Source organism: Polypterus senegalus, chromosome 10 (genome assembly GCF_016835505.1).
Source record: "Polypterus senegalus isolate Bchr_013 chromosome 10, ASM1683550v1, whole genome shotgun sequence".
NCBI classification, from domain to species: domain Eukaryota; kingdom Metazoa; phylum Chordata; class Cladistia; order Polypteriformes; family Polypteridae; genus Polypterus; species Polypterus senegalus.
In genome coordinates, this window is record NC_053163.1 from 171,593,001 (window position 1) to 171,607,096 (window position 14,096).

A 14,096-nucleotide genomic window follows, 5' to 3' on the forward strand; every position below is an offset into this window, starting at 1 on the left:
AATAAAAATACCTGCATTGCTATTGCAGCAGTACTGGGCAGAGTGGTGACACTGAGGCTAAGGATCTGTGCTGGCATCCTTCTGAAGGATGCCAGTTCAAATCCCACAAATGTTTCCACGCCATTGGCCCCTTGAGCAAGGTCCTTAACCTGCAACTGTGCCATCCAGAGTATTACATTAACCTAACATCCAACCCTATAAGCAGGTCCTTCAAACTGCAGGTAAACCTCAGGGGTTGATTTCAGGATTGGCACTCCAGCCACTGTCATCATTTCACAATGCTTTTTTAAAAGGACAAGAAAAGCTTACTGAAATTTATACAATCATAAGGCAATCATTTTTTATTAATATGGCAGATGAAGAAATCAATGAGCTAAAATTCATATTACATGTCATCCTGCAGCATGGCAGAATTTGCTTTGAAATTTTTAGGAAACAACAGGCACTGATGGTGCTCCCCCCTTAAAGTCGACGGACGGGTTGGAAAGCCACACATTTGGATCCCTCGAGTCTTGGCCACTTGGTGAAGTAGTGATGTTCAAAGGAGCTTCTTAATAATCTGAGCACAACTCCTAACTTGCATTCAAGGAGCAGGTCGGGGTTCCGCGCTACAGAAGTCTGGGCTCTGAGTGGGTGAACCTTACCGATGAAAAGGCTCCGATATGCTGGACGAGATTGGGCTCTACACTGTGAGCTCGTTCGCTTTGGTTTTTTTGGAGGCTGTCATACAGGGCGATATCTTTAGCAAAGCCTGGCTTGCATGTCAGCTCATTGAGATAGTGCATTACACGCCTCGCAGAAAAGTGTGGAAACAGCATGGCAGGGGTGCAGCACTCGGTCGCAGGGGACACCGCATAGAGCTGAGGGGACAGCCTGCGCAGTTCCAGCAAGTAGTGCCTCCCAAAAAGCTCAGCAGCTGCCATCGTGTACAGCATAAAAAATAAAAAGAGGAAAGGCAACATCTTGGGTGAAAATCCTATCAGTCTTTTATACAGCGCACATAAAACCGAAGCTCCACTCATGCCCAGGCCTATCCACTCGAGTATCCTGTAAGGTTCAGGATTCCAGTAGCGGTGTAGCCGTTCTGGATGAAAGAGCTTCACATAAAGTGTGTTGGAGTAAAAGCTCCGTGAGATTAGATTTTGGACCACCGGAAAGAAGTCCTGCAGTGGGGCAGCGTCATCCTCCAAGAGCAGCACGTTTTGGGGATTGAAGGTTTCCAAGCTGCGCTTTAGGCAGTAGACGTAGTCCTGCTTCTCCTTCTCAAACGTGTTCCATGCTGTTGAGGCCTGCCCTTCAAGATCCTTGAATCGCTCGACCATGGGGAATCGTTTTTTAAGCAAGGCTACATCCTCGTTTTTCTCTGGCTCCTCTTCCACATTGCACAAAAGTACCTCCGCACACCCGCCACACTCCATTAAGGCACGGTCAAGCAGCTCTGCCACCTGCAGCACATAGTGATACTGAACGCCCTCTGTTGGTCGTGCAGCTGTTACAATGGTTACCAGGAGCTGGGGACTGACTGGCTCCACTGGCAGAAGTTGTGGGGTTCCATTAAAGGACTGCCAGTAATGCAGGGCCGTCTGTCCTCTTGCTAAACTGGCCTGCAATGCTTCATGACTCATAGATTTCAAATATAGAAACTTAAAGAAATAGTATGAGTACAAAAGTCTGTGACATAACAACGGAAAGATCACTAAAAAAGTAAGAGAAGACAAGCCCAGGATGTGAAGCAGAGGACTTGAACGACGGCAGTGGTGTCGCAGAAAGGCTTTCATTTGTAGCCCCATTAAGTTCCTCAGTCCTCAAGTTTCCACTGATAGCTCAAGGTCCAGCCATTTGAAATCTTCTTGATATGACGTTCAGGTGAAAAAGACAGTACCAGGATCTTGCAGGATGTTTCTTTGGGAATAAGTCTTCAGTGCAGATCTGTGAAGCAAGAGAGGTCACAAGAGATTTTTAGCAAAAAGTATAAAAGTTCAAAGGCAATGTCGGCTTCCACGTTCCAATTTTAGCCCCCGAGTTGCCATGAAAATACACTTACATTGGTGTTATGTTATGTATAGTAAATTTATCTTTCCATTCATCCATTTCCTGAACCGACTTAATTCCACTTAGGTTCATGGGGTGCGAGGGGTAAGTCTACTGTAGGGCACGTTCAGGTTTTTGGCATGAAAATTATCAGGGAGGAATACCAGAATCGTCCTTTATGTGTACAGACTTCTCGGATATTTACATGAACTTATCTATCTAGTAACGTCTGTCTGTCACTATGTAAAGAGCTTTGAGTAGTGAGAAAAGCAAAATATATCTATAAAGAATTATTATTATGAACTGAGCAATGTATGGTACAAGATAAAATAACAATTGATTATTCAATTATAAATCACTTTTTCCACTGCCCCATCATGTTCCTTGTGGGTTGGGGGTCGGCAATGAACATCATCAGTTTGTTTCACAGTAGATAGACACCACTCCCTATAAACAGAGAACAAGCAGGTTAAAAAAAATGCCAGCTTAATTCTGTCAAACAGTAGCCTTCCTCTGTTTCCCAAGGTGCAATTGCTGCCATCTTTTTCTTCTTCTGGCAGCTCCTGCTAGGGGTTGCCACAGTGAATCATCCTTTTCCATATCTTCCTGTCCTCTGCATCTCACTCTGTTATATCCATCACCTGCATGTCCTCTCTCACCACATCTACAAATCTCCTCTTAGGCCATCAGAAATCAAAAATGTGACATTTAAAAACACTTTTATTCCCAGTGCTATATTCATTTGAAGTTCTAGTGGCTCAAGGAGACCTCTAAATTATTACAGTATATTTTTAACATTAAACATTATTACCTGTAGGATTCCTACCTGTGTTTTCCAAATAGAAAAAAATAATATAAACGTCTGTCTCCTGGCCTGTTTTTTCTTTCAATGGGGCCATTTTATGTTTGCACATTCCTCCTACACAGATATTTCCCTCTGGGTTAATAAAGTCTACCTGAACTTAAACCTAGAGATTAACAGATTCAGCTGAAAAAATGTAAGGTTAAGCCCTCAAAAACAGAGGAGCTGTTTTAAATCTACTTCATACACACCCACCCACACACACACACAGGCGAAGGCTTTTTAAAGCTGAACTGATACCCAGGTCACGGGCGCCTCTTTGTGGCTAAAGCAGTTAATGGGTATCTATTGGCACTATCCAAATGAAACTGTCTCATCTAATATATAAATATATACGGCACCACTTTAGTTTAGGTAACTAAACACTCTTGATTCACTGATACAATGTCTCACTTGTGTTAACAAATGGATGAGTTGTGATTTTCTCAAACTAAATAGAGAGAAAATAGAAAATTTAGTAATTGGCAATAATGGATATAATAAGGTTTAAGGTTTCTTTCTTTAGTCATGTTTACACAAGAAAACATTAAATTTGCCTTCTCAGTTGCATCTAATAACAGACAGAATGAAATAAAACAGCTGTGGTGGGTTGGCGCCCTGCCTGGGATTGGTCCCTGCCTTGTGCCCTGTGTTGGCTGGGATTGGCTCCAGCAGACCCCCGTGACCCTGTGTTCGGATTCAGCGGGTTGGAAAATGGATGGATGGATGAAATAAAACAGACAAACAGAAACAAGAGAGGTTAAGGTAAGGCAGTTAGATAATACACAAAAAAAAGGTTACAGGATGATAAATCAAAACCTTAATCATCCATCCATCCATTTTCCAACCTGCTATATCCTAACTACACGGGGGTCTGCTGGAGCCAATCCCAGCCAACACAGGGCGCAAGGCAGGAAACAAACCCCGGGCAGGCCAGCCCACCACAACCTTAATCATTATCTCCGATATTTCTTATTGAAAAGTCGTATGGCACTAGGAAGAAAAAAGTTCCTGGAGTGATTTGTGTGGGTTTTCAAAGCGACGATCCTTCCTGATTTACTGAACTTTAGTTCTACACGTAATGGATGTCTGTCATCAGTTCAAATAAGTCTACCAACCATGCTGCAAAACATAACAAAATAAAATAACAAAAATAGATATGCAGTATTTAGACTGTATTAATACTGTTGATACGTTTTGTAGCCTGCACATGTCTGTTGCACTCCATTTAGCCTGGGCATGTGTTAGCTTGGTAGAAGTTTCCACAAGATATATTTCCTAAAGCAAATGCATTATACCTTCTCCAGGTTAAAATAATCTGTCACAGTATTTCAGAAATTGCTAAATTTTTGTTGATGAACTAAATGTGCAGTGCTAAGCTCAGCAGCACAATCTTGACATCAGTAATGTGTAAAAAGTAACATGCGTTAAGTAGTCAAATTAGATTTTAAAATAAAGTGTAACCTAAAGTAAAAATACCTGGATTGCTATTGCAGCAGTACTGGGCGGAGTGGTGGCTCTGAGGTTAGGGATGTATGCTGGCAATCAGAAGGATGCCAGTTCAAATCAAACAAATGCCAGAAATGTTTCCACGCCATTGGCCCCTTGAGCAAGGTCCTTAGCCTGCAACTGTGCCATCCGGGATATGACATTAACCTAACATCCAACCCTATAAGCAGGTCCTCCAAACTGCAGGTAAACCTCAGGGGTTGATTTCAGGACTGGCACTCCAGCCACTGGTAAAAGAAAAAAACCCTCATTCCATTCTAACTAGTATGGTGCTGAGGTCACGATTGGGTCCTAATTTGTGATCCTGTGGTGGTTTTTTGTGTACCACTCCTCTGCAGAGCTCAATCACACTGTCAAACAGAAGACTGTGCCATGTGCAAACCGGTAACAGAAACATATTAATAACATGTCAGTTGATTTTGAATCCAGCTACTGGCTGTAGATATGTTGAAATAGTGTGAAATGGAGACGCAGCAACCGGTGTTCATACCAGGTTGAGGATGTAAAAAAGAGGAAGGAAGGTTACTCACTTCAGAGCACATGAAGGACTAAACATATTTAAAAAAAACATAAAATGATCTCAGGATTGTTTTAGGATCCACTGTGGACGATGATGACGTTTACATTTTTTTTTTTTTTGCTCAATTAAATGACGTTGAGAGTATTTTGCCAAAAAGGAAATTTCCAAAACACTACTTGCACATTTAAAGGTGGACTTTTAAGAAACCAGGTTTCTGCCTTAACCAGGTTAGTCACCTTTTCCCATTTATGTGTATGTGCTAAAATATGTGGTGCTAAAACTCCTGATAGTGCAGTGAAAATCTGACAATTGCTTCACAGAATGTAGTTATCAAGTCTTTGTTCAAAATGTCAGCACTCAATTACTCTTCTTATCAGGACACTATAAGGCACATCTCACGTTTTGTCTGCAGAAGTCCTGCTACTTTGTTTTGCTGCATTCACCTGTCACTGGACTATTTGGAGTTTCCATTTGTGACATTTCACCCTGTACTACTTGAATGTCTTCACAGGGATTTCCAGTCAGATTTTTCAGAGTAACGCGAGTTGCTGTGGATTTGTTACTTGGTCTGCAAAGAAAAAAGCAATTAAAGATAAGCTGTTATGTTTCAGTGAAATAAAGAGCACACGTAATGCATCACTTCACTCCAAATTAAGTACAACCACAAAATGGCACTTCTGGCTGAGCAAGGTTATATTTTTTTCATTTTACACCATTAACTAAGGTGAAAGGTAACAACTTACGTCACAGCTCAAAGAACTTGGGTAGCTTTGTGACTTATGAACTGCCTGACTTGGAGCTTGGAGTTTTTAGGTTGCTCACATGAAATGTCCAACTTGGAAACTCCATATATACCACATATGGTGAACACAGCATATGATATAGCACTAAGAAGTAAGAAGCACACCTAACCCTAACCATCCATTATCCAACCTACTATATCCTAACTACAGGGTCACAGGGGTCTGCTGGTGCCAATCCCAGCCAACACAGGGCGCAAGGCAGGAAGCAAACCCCGGGCAGGGCGCCAGCTCACCGCAGACCCTAACCGTTTGAAAATAAAACAAATCAGGTAAAACAATGAGCAACATATCCTTTCTACTAAGAATAACTTCTAGACTATTCCAGACATTCTTTGTGCAAGAAGATTTGCCCCAAAAAATCATTTTGAGAAAATTTTTGAAAAAATATTCTGTAGTGGAAGTTTACATTCAGACAGTTGCTGCCTCAAAGCTCCAGAATCTTGGGTTCAAATCTTGGACCCAGGCACATTCTCTGCAGTTTGTGTAGTTGATGAGGATGTTCCTCCATGCACTCCACTTTCCTTTTCATATCCAAACTGTTAACTTTGCCCTGCATAAGCAGGTACAGGTGTATGCTTGAGTGTGTTCTGCGATGCACTGTTGTCCTGTCAAGGGTTGATCGCCACTTTTGTTAGGGGGATGGATTCCCGAACGTGATGACCGAATGAATGGCAAGCCATGATGAGTGCCAAGCTTAGGCCCTGACTATAAGTATGTTGAAGAATTTTCAACTTGGTGGCACATTTCGAAAAGACAAAAAACAAAAAAAATGCTGACAAAGGAGATGTCAGAATGGCCAAGCTAACCCAATCGTATTTAAAAATGAGAAACGTAGGATAAGATATATATGAGATAAAGAAGTAAAAAAAGTTTTCAACAATAAAAGACAAAAGAAAAAAAAACAATAGAATCAAGATTGTGCCTTCAAACAACTTGTGCCAGAAGTGTGGTAAACAAGATAAAGAGATGAGAGATGGGGAACAAAGGCACAGAAGATTAAACAATGGAATAGCAGAGTGGGCCTGAATGGCATAAAGAAGAAAAGATAAAGAGCAGATGAATGTTGAATGATTGGATAATGTACGAACTGGACTGAAGAATAAATTTAGCTTCTTCCGATTATTTTCTTAAATGAATCACCAAAAAACACACACACACAAATATAAATTTTATATATGATCATCAAGAAAAATTAATCCTGTCACAGTAGAGAGAGGTCTTTGTTTCCAATATTACAGATACCGTATAATCGCGTATAAGTCGGGTCTTGAAACCCGAAAAAAAGATCATAAAATCAGACCCTGACTTATACGCCCGTTCAAAAATACGACACTTAATTTTATTTTTTTTTTGCTCCATCCAATCTCGCACCAGTTTCTCAAATTTTGTTGCAGCAGCACAGTTACCAATTTCTTTCACCACTTCAATGACTTAATTTAAAACCAGCTTCATATTTTCTTCTGATCGAATGCTCCATCGTAGATAAGGGATGCTCTTACGATAAAAGGTGTATGAGGGTAGGAGATACAAAAAACACAAACAGTGCAAAAGTCCCTTCGGAATAGTTTGGGTATTATTACTGTGTGGTCACGTAGGCACAATACTTTGAAAAAAAGGCTTTGTGCTTCAGGGTTACTCTCTTAGGTGGGCGTTAGCATATCATAATCTCTTGGGACAAAAAGCGTGAGTTTTCTGCATTTGATTTATACGAATGACATTATAAAAGACCGGACATTGTACAGTAAAATCAAGTCCCGACTTATCCGCGAGAGAACTTAAATACGAGTATATACGGTATATTCCCTTAAATGAACTACAAGCCATCACCTGTTCCGCCTATGTAAAATGCAGGACATTTTCCAGAACAAGCTCACTAAATTTGTTTCTGGAGAAGCATGAAATCCACTCTTTAATATTAAAATGTGTACAAGATCCAGATATGGACCTTTTCATGAAGTTCTGATTACAATGTAACTGAGTGGCTCAAAATGAAACAGAAAGTGCTCAGTGTACATAGTGATTCTGAATTCTAAAGAAAGTTGGGTAAGCAATATTGGGTTTAGTTTGGGATAAGAAAGCCTTTCTTAAGCTGATGTCACATTATTTGACTTTTAATCAGCAGCAATGTCAAACTTGATGACTACAGCTGTTTATCTTGTCACCAGCCAATGTCACAATGCATGACTAGAAATCGTTGGGGGATGTTAAACGACACAAATGACTGATGATTTTCTAGCACAGTTTCACATTTCCAAAGTACTGTCTGCCTCACAGATCCAGCATCTTGAGATTGAATCCTGAGCCCAGTGGTTGTATATGTGGAGTATATACATTCTCCTATGCTCTGTATATGTTTTTTTCCCAGAGTACTCTAGGTTTCTAATATATTGGAAGGGCATGCATATCAGACTAATTGAAAATTTTATATTGGTCTTTTATATAGAAGTTGTACCTGCAATTGATTTGCCTGCAACCTGATGTTTCTAGGATAGGCTTTGGTCCACCATAACCCTAAAATGGATTAGGTATGAGTCCATGTTCACACTTGTACCCATACACCCTTATGGGTCAGTTTAGAGTAGCCATTCAATTTATCTTTGGTGTATAGGTGGAAAATTGGAGACATGTAGGGAAATATCCAAAGGGACAAAGGCAGAACATGCAAGCTTCAGTAAAAAAAAACAGTAACCATGCAGGACTGAAACTCCATGGTTTAAAGCTGCCATCATTTTAGCATAGTAAAATAAACTTGATCTGTGGAGTGTAATATTGGAGTGCTGGATCAAGGTCTCAGGAAGGAATTAACATACTTTTTTTTCAAATTTCAGCATGGATATTTGTGGTCGCAGAATTATACTTACTTGTTCAGAAGAACTTCTTACATACAAACTGGCAGCTTCTCTTTATATTCCAATATATTCTGTTACAAAAAAACAGAGCTACAAAGACTAATTATTTTTTTCATTTTAAGTGGTAGCTCTAATTAAGGTGCAGGATTGTGTGCTTAGAATAAGAATGAGATGGTTATATATTTACTCTTTCCCTTTGTTTGTTGGTATGATTTGTAGCGTGAGACTGAGCAGTCTGTGGGGATAATAAGACGTGTAAGATGTAAATGAGGGTATAGTGAATAAAGTACTAAGGAGGGTTTATAAACTAAACATCCATCCATCCATTATCCAACCCGCTATATCCTAACTACAGGTTCAAGGGGGTCTGCTGGAGCCAATCCTAGCCAACACAGGGTGCAAGGCAGGAAACAAACCCCGGGCAGGGCGCCAGCCCACCACAGGACACACACACACACACTAGGGACAATTTAGGACCGCCAATACACCTAACCTGCATGTCTTTGGACTGTGGGAGGAAACCCACGCAGACATGGGGAGAACATGCAAACTCCACGTAGGGAGGACCTGGGAAGTGGGTAGCAGCAGCGCTACCCACTACGCCACCGTGCCGCCCCTTAAACTAAACATACCGGTACAATATATTGACAGCTACATCTTTCTTTGCTATAATAAGATTCAAAAGGCACATCAGCAATAATACAAGGAGTGCTCTCAGAGTACCAAACCAGGGAAAACAAGAAGGTGAAGAAGAAACACACCGTTGGAAGGACGGAGACAATAGTCTTCTGGCAGTAATAAACAGTTATATTAAGTTGGAGGAGAGAACCTATAGCGACCAGTTTCTGTGAGTGGGCTCCAACTGAAAGCTAAGAGGTGGCAGCAGGAGAAACAAGCAGGGCTCACAGGGACCTCGCATACACTGAGGACACAAACTCGATAAAAAGGGTTGACTTGTTGGGGGGACTGAAAAGGGTAAGCAATGGGGAAGTCAGTTTTAGAAGGAAGAACAGATGCTCATAAGGATTGTAATGAACGAACCTTGACAGTATTTTTATCATGGATTTTAACCTGTATGGATTTATTTTTTTTGAATTTTTAGCCTCCACAGAGACATCGTTTTTACTAAGGATTATTAATTAATTTATTTATTTATTTTTAAAAAAAAAAAGGTTTGCACTGTACTTTTATCTTTGGTGTTTTTGTACTCTGTTAATAAAAAAACATTTTGGATTAGATTAGATAAACTGTATTTATCTCAAAGGAAATTTGCATATCTGCACATTTGCATCTACTCTTGTGGTTATATGGGTCCTCATTTTTCTTTTAAACATTTTATTGAATTTATTAAAATCAAACAACATTCCATACAAGCAAGTCAAATTTTACAAAACGTCAACCCCTATCCATGAGAAAGAGAGCTGGGCCAACATAGTGAAACTTAAATAGTAGAAAAGATAAGTAAGTAACTAGAGTAAAAAAGGGAAGAGAATCTGCTTCCTCTATTTAAATGCTTACTCTAAAGTATTATTAATTAGATCCTGTCGTGGTTTATAAAAGTTTTTCATAGATCCACTAAGTGAGTATTTAATTTGGTCCAGTTTCAAGTAATATATAACATTGGTTATCCACTGACTTAGAAGAGGTGAGTTAGGATTCTTCCTGTTGAGTAAGATAAGTCTACGTGCCAATAGTGTAGTAAAGGTAATTAGATAGATACAGTTTGTTTGTCCTTTTCCACTTTAAGCCCACCAATCATAGCTGTTAATTGAGAGGCTGTGACCCCAAGGCTGTCTGAACGTCATTTAAAGATTTTGGTCCAGAATGATGTTAATATTGTGCAGGCCCAAAACATGTGACCTAGTGAGGCTGGGGCTCGATTGCAGCATTTGCAGGTTGGATCACATCCTGGAAACATTTTGGATAATTTTAAGTGAGTCAGGTGTGCTTGATATATAATTTTGAGTTGAATAATTGTATGCTTTGCACATATGGAGCTCGAGTGAATTCTGTGCATGACTGCCGTCCATTCCTTTTCCGAAATGTTGAGTGAGAGATCCTTTTCCCACCGTACTCTGGGATCTTTAAAAAGGGAGGGATTTTAAAATGTTTTTATATGTTAGAGAAATGCTGTCTGAGTCCTCAAGACTGATCAAGAATATTTCTGGAGTAGAAGTATGAGGTAGGTGAGGAAAGTCGGGCAAGTTTTGTTTAACAAAGTTTCTAATTTGAAGGTAGTGAAAGAAATGTGTTGCTGGAAAGTTAAATTCGAAGTGTAATTGTTCATAGGCTGCAAAGACATTGTCTATGTACAGATCTCTAAGTGATTTAATCATGAATGTTTTCCAGACATTGAAAGCTCTGTACGTTTGAGAGGGAGGACGACGGTGGTTATCGTGCAGAGATGCCACAGATAAAAGCTTCTCTGTCTTAAAGTACTTCCTGCATTGGTTCCATATTCTGAGTGGATGAAACACAACTGGGTTATTAGTATATTGGCAATATCTTGTATTTACTGGGGTACAAAGCAAGGAATAGAAAGAAGGGCTGCAAGATTTTATTTTTTTTATTGTGGACCAGGCCTGCAGATGTTCATATATTTGTGTCAATGTCCAGGTTTTTATAGTTTGTATATTTGCCAGCCAGTAATAAAACAAAGTTAGGAAGAGCCATGCCAACTTCTGCCTTAGGTCGTTGTAGGGTCACCCTTTGGGTGTTTTGAATTAAATTAGGTTGTGATTGAATATAACTTCTTATAAAATGATTTGCTGATGTATATTAGAATGCTTTGAAATAGAAAAAGCTTAGGAAGGATATTCATCTTGCAGCACGGTGGCGCAGTGGTAGCGCTGCTGCCTCGCAGTTAGGAGACCCAGGTTCGCTTCCTGGGTCCTCCCTGTGTGGAGTTTGCATGTTCTCCCCGTGTCTGCGTGGGTTTCCTCCCACAGTCCAAAGACATGCAGGTTAGGTGGATTGGCGACTCTAAATTGGCCTTGGTGTGTGGGTGTGTTTTGTGTGTGTTCTGCGGAGGGTTGGCACCCTGCCCAGGATTTGTTCCTGCCTTGTGCCCTGGGATTGGCTCCAGCAGACCCCCGTGACCCTGTGTTCGGATTCAGCGGGTTGGATAATGGATGGATGGATATTCATCTTGACAATGTTAATTCTTCTGGCTAAAGTGAAATGAAGGGTAGTCCATCTATGCAAGTCTTGCTTAAGTTTTTCCAATCAGATAGCAAAATGTTGTTGATAAAGAGCTTTATGTTTGCTTTGGACTGATCTGGGCTGATAAAAGGGAAGATGTCCAATATAATATTGTATGCTTGAGAATTCACTGGAAAGAGCTCACATTTATTCAAATTAATTCTGAAACCAGAAATCATTTGAAATTCTGTTAGTGCTGTTAGGATTTCAGGCTCAGTATTTTGTGGATCTGATATATACCGTACCATATCATCTACATACAGTGACATTTTCTGCTCAAATCCTTCTCTGTTAATCCCTTTTATGTCACAAGCATTTCGACAGTGAACTGCCAGTGTTTCAATGGTGATTGCAAAAAGCAGTGTGCCCTTATTTGCCCCGTCCATAACTATTGATCTCCGGGGTTCAAGAAGAGTATGCCAGCTGTGGGCAAAACTGGGCATTACAAGAAGGCAGAAGGCAAAAAAATACTTAAGTGATTACAAAGCGTTCATAATTAATTCACATGAACACAAAATGTGCTAAATAAATAACTATTTTGTTAAACAAGTTGAACACACACACACACAGAGTTCTTATAATAGACTCCTGTTGTCAGCCTGACCCTGACATTCAGACAGAAACAAACTATAAACTCACTAACTGATCTTAACAAAAAAACAAAAAGAAAGCCCTGAATTTAAATGCTGTGCTCTAAACGACACAAATACAATGAACTGGCACAAGAACTCACCATTAAAATATGGCAGAAGAGGCAAATAACAGCTCAGTGGCCACAGACTGATGATCTCAGCTCTTGACATCAAGAATCCAGGAATGGAGGTTGAGCGGTCTTCAATAAAAGGACTGTGCCAAGTATCTTGGCAATGTTTATGGAAGAATTCTGCAATTTAAATAATCCTGACTTCCTAAAGTTCTGATAACACTTAACGGTCGCGCTCAGCTCAGTTGCGTGTGTGTACCGTACCTGCCCACAGAGAGAGATTGGCACATTCCTCACCCAAATAAGGACAGCTGTTTTGAATCTTTTTTAAAGACGTTTATTTAAATCTTTAAATAAACCGATCTTTTTATTGTACATTTATTTCCTGGTGACACGATTTTATATTCATGTCAAACATTTATGCTTGCATAAATTAAGAAACCAGTACTACCCCACCACATAGGGATTGCGACAGTCGCTTGATGACAAGATCCGATAGTCTTCAGAAGGCGGAGAAAAGGAAGCACTCTGTCATCTCTAAAGTCTAAATAGTCACCTGTCTCACTTTAACACATAATCCACTTAGTAACCAGCGTGTACTTTGAAAAGTGCTTTCTTAAAAATGTGCCCCCCTCCCTCCGCTACACCTCGCCATCTATCAATCAATCAATCACAAATCACATTCAGTTATGCAAGAGAAAAAAAAACACAACAACATCCTCAAACAGGAAGAACAATTGATTTCAGTCTTCTTAAATGGATGATGTTCTTTTTATAAGGACAGGTGATGTTTAAAAACAGAAAAACAATGTTACCTTTATCGAAAAACATGGCTCCTACGTGCTTTACAGAATCATATACTAGTTCACTTGGTGCTATCTGCAGTCGTCTGGCATGTCCCTTCTCACTCCCTGTATCGGCGAAGAGTCTTACGCTACTCTTCCGCTTTCGAGCCCAACCAATCCAAAGCCGTCATTCCAATAAGGGGTGTGGTTTGAACTGGACCGCTGACAACATACATGTGGTAGTATCGCGGTAAAGCGCGTTTCATCGTTAGTTTGATTCTGAAAGTTTAATAGCAAATGGGCAATAAGTTAAGTATCGTGATGAACGTTAAGAAAGCCGTTTAAAACGGGTATAAAACTACTGCTGGAGCGAATGTTTTCAGTCCCTCGGTTATGACAATGGCTGTCATAAAACAGTCCAGTCAAGTTAATTATTTGTCATTTCCAGTACACACAATGAAGTTCACCTTTGTTCTGACAGTGACATGGTAATAAAACGATACTTGTTTAAATTAAAACATGAGGTGTAAATAAAAATGGAATATGACTACTGCTGCAAATTCTTAGATGTGCTATCTCTACAGCAACCTTGTGTTTCCAGGGAAGCCATTCACCTTTGACCAAGCAAATTTCAATGCAGCACAGAGCAGAAAGTACCATGCCACAAAGGCTACATAGTTTATTTAGAAAGTATTCAGATTCTTATACTTTATTGTGTTGTAGATTTAATTTTTAAAAGAACAAATTTACCATTTTTTTGTGCACCAATCTACAATAAAAACCCATAGGAAAGGGTTAATATGTTTTTAAGTAAATTTGCAAATTTATTAAACATCAAAACCTCTCAGTTCTAT

The 14,096-nt window shown here is 39.9% G+C and overlaps 1 protein-coding gene across 3 annotated transcripts; it reads right to left on the reverse strand.

Moving 5' to 3' along the window:
• Positions 1-320: 320 nt before the first annotated feature.
• Positions 321-13,373, reverse strand: pgap4 (post-GPI attachment to proteins GalNAc transferase 4). 3 transcript variants are annotated; one of them, XM_039767500.1, is made up of 3 exons: positions 13,273-13,370; positions 5,345-5,469; positions 321-1,929 (listed from the first exon to the last, which is right to left on the reverse strand). In XM_039767500.1, the coding sequence occupies exon 3, from the start codon at positions 1,788-1,790 to the stop codon at positions 609-611; it is 1,182 nt and encodes a 393-aa protein (XP_039623434.1). In that variant the 5' UTR covers positions 1,791-1,929; positions 5,345-5,469; positions 13,273-13,370; the 3' UTR covers positions 321-608. The 3 variants fall into 3 exon arrangements, with proteins under 3 accessions (XP_039623434.1, XP_039623433.1, XP_039623435.1); XM_039767499.1 differs by lacking the exon at positions 5,345-5,469 and having other exon boundaries at positions 13,273-13,373; XM_039767501.1 differs by lacking the exons at positions 5,345-5,469; positions 13,273-13,370 and adding an exon at positions 12,488-12,821.
• Positions 13,374-14,096: the final 723 nt, after the last annotated feature.